General features: G+C 38.3%; 1 protein-coding gene across 3 annotated transcripts; it reads left to right on the plus strand.

Annotated features, from left to right (window-relative positions):
- The first annotated feature begins 4,982 nt into the window (after positions 1 to 4,982).
- On the plus strand, positions 4,983 to 19,275 carry C3AR1 (complement C3a receptor 1). Of its 3 annotated transcripts, none has more exons than XM_059935266.1 (3): positions 4,983 to 8,052; positions 11,525 to 11,653; positions 15,944 to 19,275. In XM_059935266.1, exons 2-3 carry the CDS (start codon positions 11,619 to 11,621, stop codon positions 17,403 to 17,405), a joined length of 1,497 nt encoding a protein of 498 aa, XP_059791249.1. In that variant the 5' UTR covers positions 4,983 to 8,052; positions 11,525 to 11,618; the 3' UTR covers positions 17,406 to 19,275. The 3 variants fall into 3 exon arrangements, with proteins under 3 accessions (XP_059791249.1, XP_059791250.1, XP_059791251.1); XM_059935268.1 differs by lacking the exon at positions 4,983 to 8,052 and adding an exon at positions 15,080 to 15,269 and having other exon boundaries at positions 11,602 to 11,653; XM_059935267.1 differs by lacking the exon at positions 11,525 to 11,653.
- Positions 19,276 to 19,870: the final 595 nt, after the last annotated feature.

A 19,870-nucleotide genomic window follows, 5' to 3' on the forward strand; every position in this document is an offset into this window, starting at 1 on the left:
TAACACCTTTTTATCTCAGAGTTTCGAGAACGGCACCGTTGAAATAGTCTGCCACACTTTCAGTGTGTATTCTGGTTACCTTTTTGGAAATTTTGCCCGTGTTAAACTGTAAATGGGATCAACTCATTCCTGACCCATTGGGAAAGCACCATGAACTATTTAATAGCCGCTGTTTGCTCCCAGTCTTATTATAATGATAGATTCTACTGTCTCCATAAACACATGCCTCGTACACTCCAAAGGTAAACTTGCCACCACTCCATCACTTAATTGATTTAAGTAGCACAGACAGCAAATGGAAAACCGAGATACCAACTCAAGGCTGTCTGACTGCAACAGCGGTGATCTTCACCACTTCATTATGTTGACTGGTTGGAAACCTGTCTCTAATTTGTCTACCCTGCTTAGCAAAGTGATATCTTAAAATTCAAAGAGAATCATAATATCTAGCCCTTATGAGGAGGTGGGGAATCAGCTACTCTCGTACACTGTGAGCAGGAAGGTAATTTGGTACAGCATTTCTGAAGGTAAATTTAGAATTGACAGAATATTGTAGGTAACCTTCAGTGTAGCAAATCCACTAATAGCTATTTTAGAGAAGTTTTTAATGTGTGCAAAAAAGTATGTATAATAATGTTTATTACAGCATGGTTTGTAATAGTGAAAAATGGAAACAACATGAATGTCTATCAACAGAAAATGGGTAATGGCATATCCATTACTATAGGATGTTTTGAGGTGTGTGTGTGTATAATATATATATAGTAAATAAATAAGTATAGGTATATAGATATTAAGGCCATAAAAGAGATCCAAGATTTTTTTTTAAAAGCAGACATTCACTTAAAATTTCAGTAATCCTCAACTACTTAAGGTTTCCTGAGTTGTCCATGTTCTTCATATTCTTCATACCTTTGCATGCATTAAACCTTCTGTCTTAAACACTCTCCCCTAGCTTGTTAATTTTGCAAACTAATATGGTCACATATCAGCTCAAATTGTACCTCCTCCTGTGACTTTGCCAGGTCCTTTAGATGAACTTTCTCTAATGCTTCCACTTGCTTCTGTTATACCTTTTCGTTGTACCTAACGTGTTATTATTCTTCAAATATCTCCCACTAAACCATCAGCTCTATAAAGGCAAGAACTTTGCTTTTTTGGCACCCAGCACATTGCCTTTCACATAGTAGGCAGTAATAATTGTTGAATAATACAAGATTTCTGCTTAAGTCCAATCATTTAACTTATTAACTTGGCCATTTCCCCAAATCCCCCAATGTAAGGACCCTACATATACTTTGCAAAAAATTCAGAGAATATGAAATTATAAAATGAAACGTGAACTTCCACATCTCTATATTATTAACAACTTTATGCCAACAAATTTAATAACTTAAATGGTAATTGATGTACACAATTTACCAAAAATAATTCAAGAGATAGAAAATTTGAATAGCCCTGTACCTGTTAAAGAATTTGAATTTATAAGTAAAAACCTTCCCACAAAAAAACAAAGACAAACCTTCGTGCCCAAAAAGTTTCATCATTGATCAAACATTTTAGGAAGAAATAATGTAAATCCCATACAAATGCTCTTAAAAAAAAAGAAGAGATAAGACACTTTCCAACTAATTTTTATAAGACAATATTACCTTGATACCAAAACCAGAAAAAGATGTTACAAGAAAAAAAAAAAAAAAAATATATATATATATATATATATATATATATATATATATATATATATATATATATGGAACTACAACGAGATAACACAGCACACCTAATATAATGGCTTAAAAGAAAACCTGATGACAGCAAACAGTGCTGGCAAGAATATGGAGCAAAAATACAGAGAAACTTTCATACATTGGTAGTGGGGAGTTAAAATGGCACAACCATTTTGGAAAACATAGTTTTGTATTTTCTTAAAATTTAAATATATCATTTATCACATGACCCAGCATTTTACTCTGAAATATTTACCCAAGAGAAACTAAAACATATGTTCACAAAAAGACATATATACAAATATTCAGAGCAGTTTTTTTTTTTTTTTTTTTTTTTTAAGTATTTTAATTTATTTATTTTTATTTTTGGCTGTGTTGAGTCTTCGTTTCTGTGTGAGGGCTTTCTCTAGTTGTGGCAAGTGGGGGCCACTCTTCATCGCGGTGCGCGGGCATCTCACTATCGCGGCCTCTCTTGTTGCGGAGCACAGGCTCCAGACGCGCAGGCTCAGTAATTGTGGCTCACGGGCCTAGTCGCTCCGCGGCATGTGGGACCTTCCCAGACCAGGGCTCGAACCCGTGTCCCCTGCATTGGCAGGCAGATTCTCAACCACTGCGCCACCAGGGAAGCCCCAGAGCAGTTTTTTTTACAGTGGTTAGAAACTAGAAACAACACTAAATGTCTATCAACAGGTGAATGGGTAAACAAATTGTGGTGTATCCCTATAATACTGTCATACTGACATACAATAGTAATAAAATAAATAGAATAGCAATAAAGAGGATCAAATACTAACACTCAGGGATAACAATTTTAAAAATTGAACTACTAACACCTACAATGACATGGATAGATCTCAAAAACATTATACCAAACAACAACAACAACAAAAAGCCAAGCCCAAAAGAGTACATACTGTATGACTCCATTTATATGAAATTCTTAAAAAGACTAATCTACAGGGCTTCCCTGGTGGCGCAGTAGTTAAGAATTCACTGCAGCATTGTTTATCATTTATAACAGTGAGACATTGGAAATACATGTCCACCATTAGGACAAATCAATTGTGCTGTATTCATGTAACAGGATAGTGTAAATAAATAGTGAACATGAATGAACTACTTGCTATGGACAACATGGATAGATCACAAAAACTTAATTTTAGGAGAAGAAAAAAGTAAGTTTAACAAAAGATAAAACAAAATTGTCCATTTGGACAATGTTTAAAAACAGACAGGGCTTCCCTGGTGGCGCAGTGGTTGAGAATCTGCCTGCCAATGCAGGGAACACGGGTTCGAGCCCTGGTCTGGGAAGATCCCACATGCCGCGGAGCAACTAGGCCCGTGAGCCACAACTACTGAGCCTGCGCGTCTGGAGCTTGTGCTCTGCAACAAGAGAGGCCACGATAGTTAGAGGCCCGCGCACCGCGATGAAGAGTGGCCCCCGCTTGCCGCAACTAGAGAAAGCCCTTGCACAGAAACGAAGACCCAACACAGCCATAAATAAATAAATAAATAAACAAACAAATAAATAAATAAATAATAAAAATAAAGGAATTCCGTAAAAAAAAAAAAAAGACAAATCTAAAACTGTATTGTTTGGGGGTATCCAGTTAAATGGCAAAGCCATATTTAAAATGTAAGAAAATGATAAACACAAAATTCCCAGTTGTGGATTCTTGGGAGGCGGGGTTCAGGAAGGTGATTAGGGCAGGCACAGGAGGTGCTCCAGAGATACGGGTAGCATTCTACTCCTAAAACTGGATGTGGTAAGCTCATGGTAGTCATTTTATTATTATTTAAAATATACATATTTATTATAGACACTCTTTCAAATGGATTATATACCTCACAATAAAATTTAACAGGTGCTATGTGAATCAACTAAGTTTTTAGTTATTGATTTCAACAATAAACATTTTGTATAACAATAATTATGATAATATTACCTGATATTTACATAGCACCTTTAAGATTACAAAGTGTTTTCATATACACTATCTCATTCATTTTTCACAACAGTCTTGCCCGTAGGTAGCATTATCCCCATTTTCATTTAAAAAAATTGCTGAGATACAGAAAGTTCATTGACTTACTCATCCAATATTTAAGTGTCAGGAGAGAAATCCTTACATTTCTGATACAAACATAACAGCTGCTTATCCCTTATATTTAAATGTTTGCATGAATAATTAGTATTCCTGTGCCTATTGGTTGAATTATAGTAAAGAGTAGCATTTATTAAGTACTGAGTACTGTTCTGCATGCTTGTGTGCATTATATTATTAATCCTAACAACAGATATGTACTATTATTATCCTGCTGTGAGATTAAGTAATTATTGTCCACAGTCACAAGTGACAGACATAGATCTAAGTGTCTCCAGGCCCGGGTCCTTAACCAATATGCAATTCTGCCCTAACAGCTCTATCCAGAGAATGGACAGAATATACAACTTTTAGCAAGTACAGTAGATCCTCCTCATTCATGGATTCCAATATCTGTGAGTTTGCCTATTTGCTTAAATTTATTCGTAACCCCCAAATCAACATTCACAGTCACTCCCTAACATGCACAGGGTGGCAGAACAATTTGAGTCACTAGACAAGTGCATCATCAGCTGAGGTCAATCCAGGTGGCGCTCTGCCTTCTTGTTTCATCTCTCTTACTGTAAACAAGTATCCTTTACACAGCCTATTTAGTGCCAAGTTTTTTGCATTTTCGTACTTTTTGTTGGTGATTTTGCTGTTTAAAATGACCCCTAAGCATAGCGCTGGAGTGCTATATAGTGTCCATAAGCACAAGAAGGCTGAGATATATATGTGTTAGTTCATCTTGTTTGGGCATGAATTATAGTGCTGTTGGCAGAGAGGTCAATGTTAATGAATCAACAATATAAAATAAGGTTTCTCAGGACGACCTTCAAGATGGCGGAGGAGTAAGACATGGAGATCACCTTCCTCCCCAGAAATACATCAGAAATACATCTACATGTGGAACAGTTCCTGCAGAACACCTACTGAACGCTGGCAGAAGACCTCAGACTTCCCAAAAGGCAAGAAACTCCCCATGTACCTGGGTAGGGCAAAAGAAAAAAGAAAAAACAGAGAAAAAGAATAGGGATGGGACCTGGACCTCTGGGAGGGAGCTGTGAAGGAGGAAAAGTTTCCACACACTAGGAAGCCCCTCAACTGGCAGAGACGGGGTGGGGTGGGGGGTGGAGGTGGTGGGGGGGAAGCTTCAGAGCCACGGAGGAGAGCGCAGCAACAGGGGTGCGGAGGGCAAAAATATTTGATCATTTGACCAAAATGCAGTGACCAGAGGCTGGCAGAACTCAACCCCATACATCCCCTAGCAGCAGTGGTCCAGTGTCTGCTAATTCAGTGTTCCTGGTGACATTATAGAACATAACTTCCACGAACACGGAGACAGGACTGGATTAGCATTCACAGGGCAGCATGGTGGCTAAGAGCATAGGCTCTGGAGGCCAGCTGTGTGGTTCTAAGTCTGCCATTTACATTGTGGTGTGAATTTGGATAACTCATTAGCCTCTTTGCATCTCAGTGTCCTTTTTGACAATGAGGTACTAATATTAGTACCTATCTCATCATTGGGGTGTCGTTAGAGTTAAATAACATGCAGCCAATGAAGCACTCAGCACAGTGTCTGGTAGATGTCCTCAACGTGTAAGTTATCACTATTATTAATATTAATTTATATTTGGAACAAGAATGATCATGTTTAGGTAATTATAAACATAGACACATTCAGTTTTAGAATTTCAGAAGCTGTAGAAAAAAACATGTCACCTGAAATGAATATGCATGCTACTGTGATTTATAATAGGAAATATATATATCTTGATCTGTGCCCCCGGCTCCTAAAGCCCTTGTAAATTCCTAGGTGATAAGAGCATTAGGAGCATCTTTTGTTCTAGTATTTGGTCACTGACCCCGGTTTCTGACACAAGGGAAACGCTTGTAATTTCCTGGTGATAGGAGTGTCTTTTGATCCAATGAGGTGACTGGGTGGGCTCTTGGATGGCTCCTGGATAAGGGCTCTGGAGAGACCAAGCCATGATTAGAAGTTTAGAATTTTCAGTTCCACCCCCCCGTGCTCTTGAGAAGGGAGAAGGACTGGAAATGAAGTTAATAATTAAGCTTGCCTGTGTGATGAAGCCTCCAAAAAATCGCAATAATATGGGGTTGAGAGAACTTCCAGGTTGGTGAACACATCCATGTACCGAAAGGGTGACACACCCCAACCCTACTGGAGACAGAAGTTCCTGCACTCAGGACCCTCCCAGACTTCGCCTTATGTAGCTCTTCATCTGGCTGTTCATCTGTGTCCTTTATCATATCCTTTAATAAACTGGTAAACCTAAATAAATGTTTCCCTGAGTCTGTGAGCCACTCTAGCAAATAATCCAATCCAAGGGGAAGAAAGTCATGGGAACCTCTGATTTGTAGCCAAGACAGAGAGAAGTTGTGGGTAACCTGGGGATCTACAACTTGCGATTGGCATCTGAAGTGGGGAGCAGTCTTGTGGAACTCAGCCCTTAACCTGTGGGATGTGATGCTATCTCCAGGTAGACAGTGTCAGAATTGAGTTAAATTGTAGGACACACAGCTGATGTTGCAGAATTGTTTGATGTGGGGGGGAAAAAACACACACATTTGGTGACCACAAGTGTCAGAAGTGAAGTGTCCTGTGTGAAAGTAAAGGAGACACATGAGAGATGGAGACCTGTGGTTTTCCCTGCACAGAAGGAAAAACTGGGTGGTTTTCAACCCAACATCATTTTGTATCACCACTTTCTTCGCCCACATTCTAGTGGAAATGAAATGGGGAAGAAAAGGCAAAGGATAAATGAAATGGAGAAGACATTTTCTAAATAATGCACAAATAGGATAGCTACCCTAAAAAATACGTCAAAATTTACTCAAAAATTTATCTACACTTAAAACATTTATGAGAGCCATCTACCCCTCAATAATCCTGAATTCTGTCACCCCTGCAAAATTTTCTTATGCCTTCTCGTTAGATCAGATAAACACAAACTGAAACCTAGTCCCTGGTCCATTTTGGGTTTCATGGAACTAAAGTCACAAAGGGTGTTCATGAAAACACTCAGTTTACTTCCCCTTCAATCTCCCTTCCTTGGCTGACTGCCCTGGATACATATTGTAATAGAAAATCAATAATCAATAAATCAATAGAAGAAACAAAGTTTGCTAAATTTTCTTTAAACCACTCAGATTTGAATGATTCATCATGCCAAATTTGGCTGGATTCTTTCAAGATCCAGGCATCAGTGCATCAGATATTTGTTATGATTGGATTAACAGTTTTTTGTTTGTTTTATTTTATTTACCTTTTGACTGAATTACTTTAATTTCTGGGTGACTTTGTTCTTCAGTTTTTGCTCTTACTTTGTTTTATTATAACTATGTGCATAATTAGGCAGCTATACTATAGGGAATGGAGAGTGTGTCAAATCTACATCCTTGAGGGCTATGGGTTAGAATTTGATTCGACAGAAAGGATGTAACTTAACAATGTGAAGGGAACATTCTGTAAATTATTTGCTAAGAGTCCAAGATGGGAGAATAGTTTTGATACGATAGGCAACTGGAAGCCACATTAGTTTTTTGACATAATAACTGCTAACATTTATTGAATGCTTATGTGCCAGCAGTGTCTTAAGCGCTTTGCATGTATTAATTTATTTACTCCTAGCAGTCCTATAGAGTAGGTACAGTGAATATTCCCCAACTGTCATTGCCCAGCCAGGAAAACAAAACCATTGTAGGTATTTCAAACAAGGTATTTAATACAAGGACTTGGTTGCAAAAGTGTTGGAAGGACTAGAGGAATAAAGGGGGAGAAGATAATATAACTTCAGGAAGGTACTTCCCTAAAATTGGAAGAGAAATTCTCACAGAGCTGCAGCTGCTGCTGAAACCAGTAATCCTGCCAGAGCCCACAGCTGCCAGCAGCTGCCAAGGTCACACCTGCCACCTCTGTTACGGAAACCCACCAGAGCTGTCTGCTGCTGAAGGAGCCAGAAAATAAATGATCCCCCTTTCAATCTCTCTCTTTTTTATTTTAATATTTTTAATGTTTATGCTATTTTATGGTTTTGTTCTTTTATTTTTAAAACATATTTGCAAACTCTGCACAAACTAAATGTCCATCAACGGAGGAATGGATAAAGAAGATGTGGTACATATATACAATGGAATATTACTCAGCCATAAAAAAGAATGACATAAGGCCATTTGCAGCGACATGGATGGACCTCGAGATTGTCATACTGAGTGAAGTAAGTCAAACAGAGAAAGACAAATACCATATGATATCACTTATATGTGGAATCTAAAAAAATGGTACAAATGAACCTATTTACAAAACAGAAATAGAGTCACAGATGTAGGAAACAAACTTAGGGTTACCAGGGGTAAAGGGTGGGGAGGGATAAATTGGAAGATTGGGATGGACATACGCACACTGCTATATATAAAATAGATAACTAATAAGGACCTACTGTATAGCACAATGAACTCTACTCAGTACTTTGTAATGGCCTCTATAGGAAAAGAATCTAAAAAGGAGTGAATACATGTGTATGTAGAACTGATGAACACAACATTGTAAATCAACCATACTCCAATAAAAATCTCAAAAGAAAAGAATCAAATACAATGATTCCCTTTTCTCTTCACTTCCCAAGAGCACATGAACATGCCCCTCTGGCAGAGCCTAGGCAGACCCTGCCTGAGAGGCAGTCTTGGAAATGCAGTACCCAGGCTTCACTTAGGGAAATAATAAGGAAGAGTGGAAATGGGCCTGAGTATCAATAAATAAAACCTGACACAATCCCTGTTTTTCAGGTGAGGAAATGAAAACACAGAATCTGAAAAATTCCTGTGCAACCACACAATTAGTCAGTGGCAGAGCTGGGATTCAAGCTCAGCCTCTCTACACACCTTCTATTGCTCCCTGTGTGCTTTTTACTCCAGCCAGACCACTTTACCTGTGTCATTCACTCACGCTGGGCTTACCTCCACCTTAATGTGTGTTTTCCCCCTACTTGAAATGGGAGAATTATAGATCGTTAGATGTAAAAGAAACCTTAAAGATCACTCGAGCCAACCCTTTAATTTTACATCTAAGAAAAAAATTCTAGGTCAAGCATCCAGCCCAAGGTCAAGTATTTAGTTATTACTAAAACTAGAACTCAAATTCCTAATCTAGAGCAGTTTTCACCTCAAGAATGTTCTTCCATGAAAATTTTCCAGCTAATTCTAACCTCCACCAGGTTTCATCAGATTTGTCCTTTGCTAACTAGCCATAGCATTTGTCTATGTCATCCATAGTTTTTAGCACTTGGTTATTTTTTCATTTAGAGTATAATTATACTTGGTCTAATAATGAATCTTATCATTTTTCATCAAAGTCCTTAAGGACAGAAACTTTGTCATATATTTTTTTTTTCTTTTTTTTTTTTTAATTTTTATTTATTTATTTATTTTTTATTTATTTATGGCTGTGTTGGGTCTTCGTTTCTGTGCAAGGGCTTTCTCTAGTTGTGGCAAGTGGGGACCACTCTTCATCGTGGTGCGCAGGCCTCTCACTATCGCGGCCTCTCTTGTTGCGGAGCACAGGCTCCAGACGCGCAGGCTCAGCAGTTGTGGCTCACGGGCCTAGTTGCTCTGCGGCATGTGGGATCTTCCCAGACCAGGGCTCGAACCCGTGTCCCCTGCATTGGCAGGCAGATTCTCAACCACTGCGCCACCAGGGAAGCCCCATATATTTATTTTTAATCCTCTCAGAGCAGGCTAGAGATCATACAATTCTATAATTTTTATTTTGGCCAAACGACCACAGATTTCCATCATTGAAAATGTAGAATTAATCAGTAACTCATAAAATGTTTTAATATGGCTGTGTTTGCAACATATATTCAAAATTTCACTCTTTCCAAAGCATCTGATCTCTGCTTAGAAACTTATAATTAGATATTAAAAAGGAACAAAACAGAAGAGAATCACATAAATTCCCCCCAGGTTTTCCACGTTACACCATAAAACTAGTACTTTATAAGAAGGGACAGAAGCCATCTAGAAATAGGAGCCCTATTCACAAGGTGTTTTCAGTAATTTCCTTCCTGATCTGAAAATCCAAGTAATACAGCTGGAAGTTCTCCAACTGGTTTTAATTGCTGTATAATCTTTAGAGAAAAAGGAATCAGTAAAACTGGATCCACACCAGAAACGACTTTAAAGACTCAAATTAATTCTTTGAATTATATTCAAAAGCCAACATCCTTTTCAACCAAACTTTCATTCATTCATTCATTGGTGCTCCAGACATGTATTATTCCAGGCATGGTAGCAGGCTCTGGAGATAGGAACAAACTCCTGGTCTAGTAGGGCAGAGAGACAGATAAATTATTTTATAGCACTATTAGTGTCTGTCAAATTCCTACCCAGCCTTAAAGCCCAGCTCAAGTGTTGTCTCTTCAGTGTGTTATCTTCATGTTTGTTTCAGTGAGAATGTCTTTCCCTCTTCCATGTTCCCAGGACTACCCTGCTAGCAGCCCTTACTCAATTATAATTATATATTTACATCTTTCATTGCTTCTGCATCTTCTACAGTGCAAAGCATAGTGTCTATATTAAGAGCAGAGTACTTGTTTATGATACTGAACTTAATGATAAAGACCTTACCTTTTGCAAATGGAATAGATACCCTCGCCACCGTTGTTGGAAGTGTAAATTGGTGGAATCTCTTTAGTGGGAAATGCCATACCTTTCAAAAATGTAAATTCACATACATAGATTTAGCAATTACAGTCCTAGGAAACTATTCTACAGAAATTTTCATAGATGTGTAAAATGCAAGGGTACTCATTGAAACATTGTTTATAACTGTTTTAAAATTTGACAAAAACAGAATATCCATGAAAAGGGGAATAATTGACTAAATGGTATAATATAAAATAATTTAAAAAGTATGATGTGGGGACTTCCCTGGTGGTCCAGTGGTTAAGACTCTGCACTTCCACTGCAGGGGGTACGGGTTCGATCCCTGGTCGGGGAACTAAGATTCCCACATGCCCTGAAATGGCCCCAAAAATAATAATAATAAAGATAGTAAAAGTAAACAGCTTGTCACCTCTTTCTAGAGAAGTCCCATAATTCTTGAAGAACCTGCCCAGACCTTATTTCTACCTTAAGACTGTCCTAGATTGCCCCAGGCTAAATACACCCCTACATGTTATTTTCTACTCTTTTACTTCTACTGCTATTTCTATCATTATAGTCTGAATTGTATTACAGGTGTTTTTTGTTGTTGTTGTATGGGTACATATTCTCACCAGACTGTGAATCTCTAGAGATTAGAACATAGTTTAATTCATCTGATTTTTGCATGACACACTTCCCTGACACATATTAAGCATATAAGAGATGTTACTTGAAATTCATTACATGGGGTTGTGCACGTCATTCCCCCCAGTTACTCCCCACCCCTATTCTCACATACCATAGGATCATTTTTGTGCATTTCCAAAACAAAACGAATCCAAAAACCTATAAAGTGGGAAGCTGATGTACAAAAGTACTCTCTCTCTAAGCATACTCTGTGTCCTGCAGAAAATTTTTGAGAACCACGCTCTCCCACTTCTGTTTTTCGTACTTTTCTTATATGAAACATTTAGAAATGACTCACTTTGAAACTCTTCCTGTGGAGTCAGATAGTTGTCAAAAGTGTTGGGTTTCATTTATCATCAGAAACGAAGAGAGAGCGGAAAGAGGAGGTGCTCAGCAAATTTCCTAAACATTCTTGACTGTGGTCAAGACGGGACTCGTGGAGACCTCCAGATCCATGCTGAAGTCTTCAGCTACTATCTCGGGTTTTTGGTAAGGAAACCTAGATCCACCTGAGGGCTTGTGCCCAGCATGTTTTGCTCGTTATTGATAATGGTTTGAGGGTCATTATTTTCTATTTCCGCTTATTCCTTCCCCAACTTTTATTTCTTTTGCTTTATTTCCATGTCCACCTTTTTCTTTTTCTAAATATTCCACATTCTATTTATCTTTGTTCTTAATATTTTCATTCTCGAACTAATATTGAATTTTTACATCATTTTTCCCTCTCTTAAACTGGCTGTTTCTCCTTCTCACCTTTGATTCCAGCTTTCTCCAATAGTTTTGTTTTCCAAATCATTGATTGCCTATTTTTTCTTTTTTTTTTTTTTAATAAATTTCTTTTATTTATTTATTTTTGGCTGCATTGGGTCTTTGTTGCTGTGCATGGGCTTTCTCTAGTTGCAGCGAGCAGGGGCTACTCTTCACTGCAGTGTGCAGGCTTCTCTTGCTGCAGAGCACAGGCTCTAGGCACGTGGGCTTCAGGTGGGCTCAGTAGTTGTGGCTCGCAGACTCTAGAGCGCATGCTCAGTAGTTGTGGCGCACGAGCTTTGTTGCTCCACTGCATATGGGATCTTCCCAGACCAGGGCTCAAACCCGTGTCCCCTGCATTGGCAGGCGGATTCTTAACCACTGCACAACCAGGGAAGCCCCTGCCTATTTTTTCTTAATATATATATATATTTTTTCCTCATTCCATTTCTCTTATTTATTTATTTTGCTCATTCCTTATTGCTACTGATTCTGTCATCGTATCATTAGTTCTGATTCTGGAATCTATTTTTCTTTCCCTATCATAGTTGAATTTTGGTTTCAGGATTTTACGTATCTTTTTAATTACTGGTTGGCCAATTCAGTATTGAAAACTAAAAAAAAAAAAAAAAATGTAGAGGTACTTTGCAGCCAAAACACTTGTCAAAATATAAAATGTTATCTTGCCCAGAAAGATTTTTAAGATTCTGATTCATATATGCTTTCATTTCAAGACAGATACTATGTAATATTTAAAATATAGCTCACGCCAGATGACTCAATTTCTTTGTATTGGAATTTTGCTCTTTTCAATCTTTATCACTTCCTTATTATTCTTTATTATTGTGCGGCTCTTGGTGCCTTTCCCTTTGTTAGCAATACCAAAGGCTTTTCAGTTATGTGATTATTTGTAGTAAAAAGGGTATTGGCCTGACAGTCATTGGACCTAGGATTTGACAACCCTCCTAGTTGTGAATATGTAAAAGTCCCCTAATTTGCTGAGTTTCAGTGTCCAAAACTACAAGATAAAAATAGAGACAAGAAGAGATGATTGCTAGCTTTCCTTTCAGTCCTAGAATTCTATGACTCTATCGGTCTCTCAATATTTTATGGGTCTATGCGTGAATATGTGTGTAGGATCAGGGATAGCTGCCACATACAACAGCAAAGGAAGTGACCCTGACAGGACTTGAATATTGGAATAAGCAAGGTTACCGGAAGGAGAATGAGAATCACTTCTTCTTTTTTAGTATTTTGTTGTCTTAGTTATTTTAACTTCTGCTAATCCCTATGGCAGCTTGTAGTTAACTCAGCAGAACAGCTTCAAGTCACACAAGTATTTTGGACTTCTACAAAAGGAAACATAAAATGATGTTATAGCCAGTAAGAATTAGGAACTGGAAAACAAAAAAGGAAGTTAGAAGAGACAGCATCCTTACTGGATTAAATGGATAAGAATAAGAATTTTTCATTTAGTTGAAAAAGAAAAAAAGTTAACCCCCAAAATGAGCATCTATCCATTCAAGTAATCTTTAATTGTGCTAAATTCTGTGGAACGAGCATTTAGGAACAAGATTCTTTTTTACCATTATGAAACTTAAGGCCAGAATGATAGATAAGACAGCCACAAAAAGAATTATAATACAAGATGAAATGCATCATTGCACAGAGAATATGAAAAGAAGTTCAACCCCCCACACACACACCCAAAAATAGGAGGCTGAAGAAATAAATTATGACTGGGATTATAAGAGAAGTTTCAAGGAAGATATATTTGAGCTTGATCTTAAAGAATGGCTAGGATTTCAACAGATAGAGATTAAGAATGGAGGAAAGAGGAGGTTAAGGTGGAGGATATAATTCCATACAGAAGTAAACAGCACTAACCAAGGAATAGAAAATGGTATTGACTTGGAATAGTGAGTTGTTCAGGAAAGCTATAAAGTAGGGTATGTTTATGGGAATGTTGAAAATCAGGGAACGGTAATGTCACAGAGGCCAAGAGAAGAAAGTGTTAAGAAGCCAGTGTATCAAATGACATGGATACTGTGGAGGATAAAGACAGAGAAAAAGATGCTTGGGTTTGTTATCTAGAGTTAGTTTTAGCAGCATGATGGGGCAGAAGACCAATTACAAAGGGTTGTGAAGTGAGTGGTGAGAACAACAGACCCCAAAACAAGCCAGTATCCTTGAAAAAGAGAAACAATGCTACATTAAGAGACTTAAGAAACATCCTGATGCAGTGTGATCCTAGACTAGACTGGATATAATTGTTGACAAATCAGGTATAAAGGATTATTTTGGGGACAGTTGGAAAAAATGGATAAAGTCTGAGTATTCCTTAAGGTACAATGTTACTGTATAATGCGGAAACTGCTAACTGATAAAAGAGATAAAAGAAAGCAGTTTATATAAAACAATATGCATTTACACCCACGTTCATAGCAGCATTATCCACAATAGCTACAATGTGGAAGCAACTCAAATATCCATCAACAGATGAATGGATAAACGAAATGTGGTACATCCATACAGTGGAATATTATTCAGTCTTAAAAAGGAAGAAAATTCTGACAAACACTACAACATGGATGAAACTTGAGGGCATTTTGCCAAGTGAAATAAGCCAGTTACAAAAAGACAAATGCTGTAGGATTACATTTAGATGAGGTATCTAGAGGAGTCAAATGCATAGAAACTGAAAGTAAGATGGTGATTGCCAGGGGCTGCGGGGAAAGGGAAGTGAGGAGTTGTTTTCTAATAGGTATAGAGTTTCGGGTTTACAAGATGAGAAAGTTCTAAAAATTGGCTGCACGATAATGTAAATATACCTAACACTACTGAACTGTACACTTAAAAATAGTTTAGATGGTAAGTTTTATGTTATATGTATTTCACCACAATTAAAATAATTTTAAACCAATATGCACAGTATAATCTAATTTTGTTAAATTTTGCTTAACAAAAAATATACATACATATAGTATACATGTATGTATGTGAAAAAAGATCCAGAAGGATGTAAATTAAGATACTAAAATAGTAATCCCTGACTAGTAGTATATGACATTTTTATTTTCTTATTTTTGCTTGCTTATGTTTTCCAAGTTTCTTCATGAATGATTTCTTTTTTTGTTTTGTTTTGTTTTGTTTTGTTGGTCATGCCAGGTGGCTTGCAAGATCTTAGTTCCCCGACCAGGGATGGAACCTGCGCCTCTTGCAGTGGAAGCGTGGAGTCGTAACCCCTTGACTGCCAGGGAATTCCCTATCTCCATGAATGATTTCTGTTTCTGCAATAATCAAGCTATTTTTCTCAAGTTATACTCATAAAAAACAAATAAGAAAGAAATGATGAGTGGTAAGGAAATCAACACAAAGAGGGAAAACAACTCTTGATAAATTTGACAGCAAAAGGAAAAAATGAGGGTGTTTCTAAAAGACATAATGGAGGGAATTCCCTGATGGTCCAGGGGTTAGGATTCTGAGCTTTCACTGCCGAGGGCCTGGGTTTGACCCCTAGTTGGAGAACTAGGATCCCACAGGTGGTGCAGGGCACGGCCAAAAAAGAAAAATTTTTTTTAAATTTTAATGAAGTATAGTTGATTTACCATGTTGTGTTCATTTCTACTGTACGGCAAAATGACTCAGCTATAAATATATATATATATATATTCTTTTCCATTATGGTTTATCACAGATATTGAATATAGTTCCCTGTGCTCTACAGTAGGACCTTGTTGTTTATCCATCCTATATATACTAGTTTGCATCTGCTAATCCCAAACTCCCAATACTCCCCTCCCCCACCACCCCCTTTGGCAACCCCAAGTCTGTTCTCTATGTCAATACAGTAGATTTTAAATTGTCTTTCAGGGAATGTTTTTGTGTAATCCAATGTGAAGTCGGAAAATAAAACTAAAACAGTGTGAGGGTCTTTGTGACTCTACATCTTTATGTGGGGAGGTTAGAATTCTAAGAATATGCATTTTTTTAAAGATAGTTTTAACATTTTTGTTTATATTTTTATAAAAGTTTAGCAATGGAGTCTTCCTCTGCTGAGACCAATTCAACTGACCTACCATCACAGCCCTGGGATGAACCCCAAGTAGTTCTCTCCATGGTCATTCTCTGTTTCACTTTCCTACTGGGATTGCCAGGCAACGGGCTGGTGCTGTGGGTGGCTGGCCTAAAGATGCAACGAAGTGTGAGCACAGTTTGGTTTCTGCATCTCACCTTGGCTGACTTTCTCTGCTGCCTCTCCCTGCCCTTCTCCCTGGTTCACTTGGCTCTCCAAGGACACTGGCCCTACGGCTGGTTCCTATGCAAGCTCATCCCCTCCATCATTGTCCTCAACATGTTTGCCAGCGTCTTCCTGCTGACCGCCATTAGCCTGGACCGCTGTCTTTTGGTACTCAAGCCAATCTGGTGCCAGAATCATCGCAACGTGGGGACAGCCTTCACTATCTGTGGATGTATCTGGGTGGTGGCTTTTGTAATGTGCATACCTGTGTTCATATACCGGGAAACGTTCACTATAGACAACCATAGTATGTGTGGCTACAATTTTGGTCTCTACAGATCATTAGATTATTCAGACTTCAACTTTGATCTACTGGAAAACGGGTCTCTTGACAACTCCATTGTTGAGCTGCCTGAAGAAATGGATGATAGGTTCGATTCTTTCTCTCAGCAAACAAATGATTGTCCCTGGGCAGCCACCGCTGGCCTCTGTTCTCAAATATTTCAAAGAACTTCTGGACATTCACTCCCTACGGATTCAGCTAGATTGTCTGTTCAACATCCATATTATAAGGTATTTAAACCAGCTGATGAGGTCTCAGCTACAATCCCCAGTGATTTTCCCATTGAAGATCACAGAACTAACCCACTGGAGAACTCTGATGCTTTTCTTCCTGCTGATTTAGAGCTTTTCTCTAGTGCCTCCGGCAACTCCTCATACACGTGGGAGCTATTGGAAGATTTCCAGGATGATGATTCAGGCCAATTTGCATATGGCCATCAAGTGCCAACACCCCAGGTAGCAATAACCATCACTAGGCTCGTGCTGGGTTTCCTGTTGCCCTTTATCCTCATGGTGGCCTGTTACAGCCTCATTATCTTCCGAATGCGTCGGAGACGCTTCACCAAGTCTCGGAGCAAAACCTTGAGAGTGGCTATGGTGGTGGTGGCTGTCTTCCTTGTCTGCTGGGCTCCATACCACATTGTTGGAGCCCTCTTACTGTTTATTGACCCAGAAACTCCCTTTGGGGAAGCTCTGTTGTCCTGGGACCATGTGTCTCTTGCTTTAGCATCTGCCAATAGTTGCTTCAATCCCTTCCTCTATGCCCTTCTGGGGAAAGATTTTAGGAAAAAAGCAAGACAGTCCATGCAGGGAATTCTGGAGGCAGCTTTCAGTGAGGACTTGACACACTCTACCAGCTGCCCCCCAAACAAAGTCTCTTTGGAAAAAAACAGTATCAGTACAGTTGTGTGAAAATATGGAGCAGTTGACCCAAGCAGAGGTCCTTAGGCATTCACCCAGTGCATCATATTTCTAAAAAGACAACAGAGATGGGGAGCAGGGGATTTCAGAAACTGTCAAAGAATCAATCCAGAGGGTCTTAAAGTGTGGTCCCAGACTAGTGGCATCGGTATCACCTGGTTGATAGAAATACAAATTCTCCAGCCCCACCAGAGATTTGCTGAATCAGTCTCTGGGGGTGGGGCTCAGACAGTGTTTTCACAAGCTCCCTTGTTTCAGATGAATGCTAAATTTGGGAAGCATTGTAAAAATTAGTCTATTTCTATCACAAACAAAGCCACGTGAAATAAATGCGAAGGCAGTCTCCTTTAAAATGTTTCCATCATTAAATTTCTTTCTAATTTCCTTCCAGATTCAAGTTAAAACCATTTCTTCTAGTCCTACCTGAGTGAAAGGTGATCATTTATTCTGTGGCTTTGTTGTGGTGACGGTGGTGGTGATAGTTTTAAATGAAAAAAAAAAAAGGTGCAAAAAGAAAGTCTATAAAAACAAGGAGTTATGAGTCTGAGTCTGGAGCAGAGTACAATGCCAGATGCCTGCAACTTGGAATACTCCTGGATACAGGACGTAGGAATTCTGAGTTTCCATTATTACAACTAAGTAAGCATCTATTGTGTAAAGACAGACTACTTAGGGATCTAAAGACTTTCTCATGAAACAGTATGTAAGCCGCAGTTTGGGGAGGTCTCTCTTCCCTCTGTTTGCTCTATCTGCCTATTGATAGAATCATCTATCTTTCATTCCTTTCCTTAAGCTCCTTAATTCCCTTATTCCTCCCCTGCCTCTAAATCTTCTTCCAGACTTTATGCCTCTAATAACCAATAGTTTCATAAGATGCAAATTACTCCCCTCCTCTAGCTCCACATTAGTACTTTCCAAGAAACTCATTTCAAATGAAAGGAGAAAGACGGTGGAGGATAGGGCAACTATTCTTGAATTCACTGCAATATAACAGAGTACCCTCTGGGCACGTTATCCAACTTTAAAAGAAATCATGACTGTAGGTGTGTATCTTTCATGCCAAAATTACCAGATATATCTTCGGGTTTTTTAAAATTAATCTTTATCTTTACCAAAGTAATACATGCACATAACTTAAAGAGAACCTAAGGCTTATAATGAAATCTGACAGGTTTCCTGCCCCACTCTGCCCAGCCCCTCCTTCCGTCCACTCCCACTTCCCAGGGATAACCTTTGAAACGATTTTAGATGTTTCCTCTGATATTCACCATGATATTTCTAAGTCATGACCTTATGCTGCTAGTTTCTGTAGACATGATAAAATGACTTCTTGTTTTGAAAGATGACGAATTTTATCCAAACACATTCATATTTTTTGTTTATTCAGCATCCCAATATTCATTACCCATCATCCTTTAATTTGTTCATGATCACACATTTTCTTCTACTTTTTGACCCATTCCAACCCCCCTTCTCTTTTTCTTTCACTTGTTTCAGAAAACATTATTAAACCCCCATCACCTTCTCATTTTTCTCTGTATATAAAGTTTTATGTGTTAAACCTCTAAATTTTCAGGTTTTGTTTGTACTACAACATAGCCTCATCTGCGTACAGTGATTTAATCTGAAAAATAGAAAATGAGATGTCTTAGACTTTACAAGGCACTATCCTTTGTTCAGTGGTTGAGGGGAGGGTCTGGACTACAAATAAGTTATAAAGTACTATGTGGAAAAATTTCAAATCACTATGAATGCTTTCAGTTGTGCAGTAATGATATCTGACATGATGTGAGATTTGCCATGCTACCTTCCAATTTAATCTGATCATATATTTGATGTGAATAAATGCTTTCTTTCTGAATGGTTCCTTGCAAGGCTGAGAAATTCATGGATCCTTTTAATTGTTTGACCCTCAGAATATATCATAATCTCTAAACATACGGCAAATATAAATCTCATAGTGGGTAGCTGTAGGCTTGCTATAATGATGATTAGCTGGGCTTCTGGAAATCCCAACATTTCTCACGGGACCCTGGGTATAAGTCCCTAACTTCTAAGGTTACTGTATAGGATACCAGGGTGAATGATTCTGGCATAGTTATAAAGATTCAATAGTTCAATAGTTGACATTTCTGGACTCCTTTTGAGAGTTCTATTTACCCTGGAAATGTATTCTGAAGAAATCCCTACAATGGAATTCCCTCATTTCCAATGAAAAACTCTGGCAAGTACCTGTAAGTGTTCCCTGGAAGTCCCAGAGGGGGACCCAAGTCCTCCTCAAATTGTAGTATGTTTAATCTTTAAAATATCCCAGAATGCAAGCAAGATGGCTTAGTCCACACATCAAGCTGCAAGGGGGGACTGCCTCTCCCAACAATATTTCGCTATATTTAATAGCATTTGGAAAAAAGAATGTTAAAGGCACGCTTTTAATTCTTTTTTCCCATCTATCTTAC

Source organism: Balaenoptera ricei, chromosome 10, assembly GCF_028023285.1.
Source record: "Balaenoptera ricei isolate mBalRic1 chromosome 10, mBalRic1.hap2, whole genome shotgun sequence".
In the NCBI taxonomy this organism is placed as follows: domain Eukaryota; kingdom Metazoa; phylum Chordata; class Mammalia; order Artiodactyla; family Balaenopteridae; genus Balaenoptera; species Balaenoptera ricei.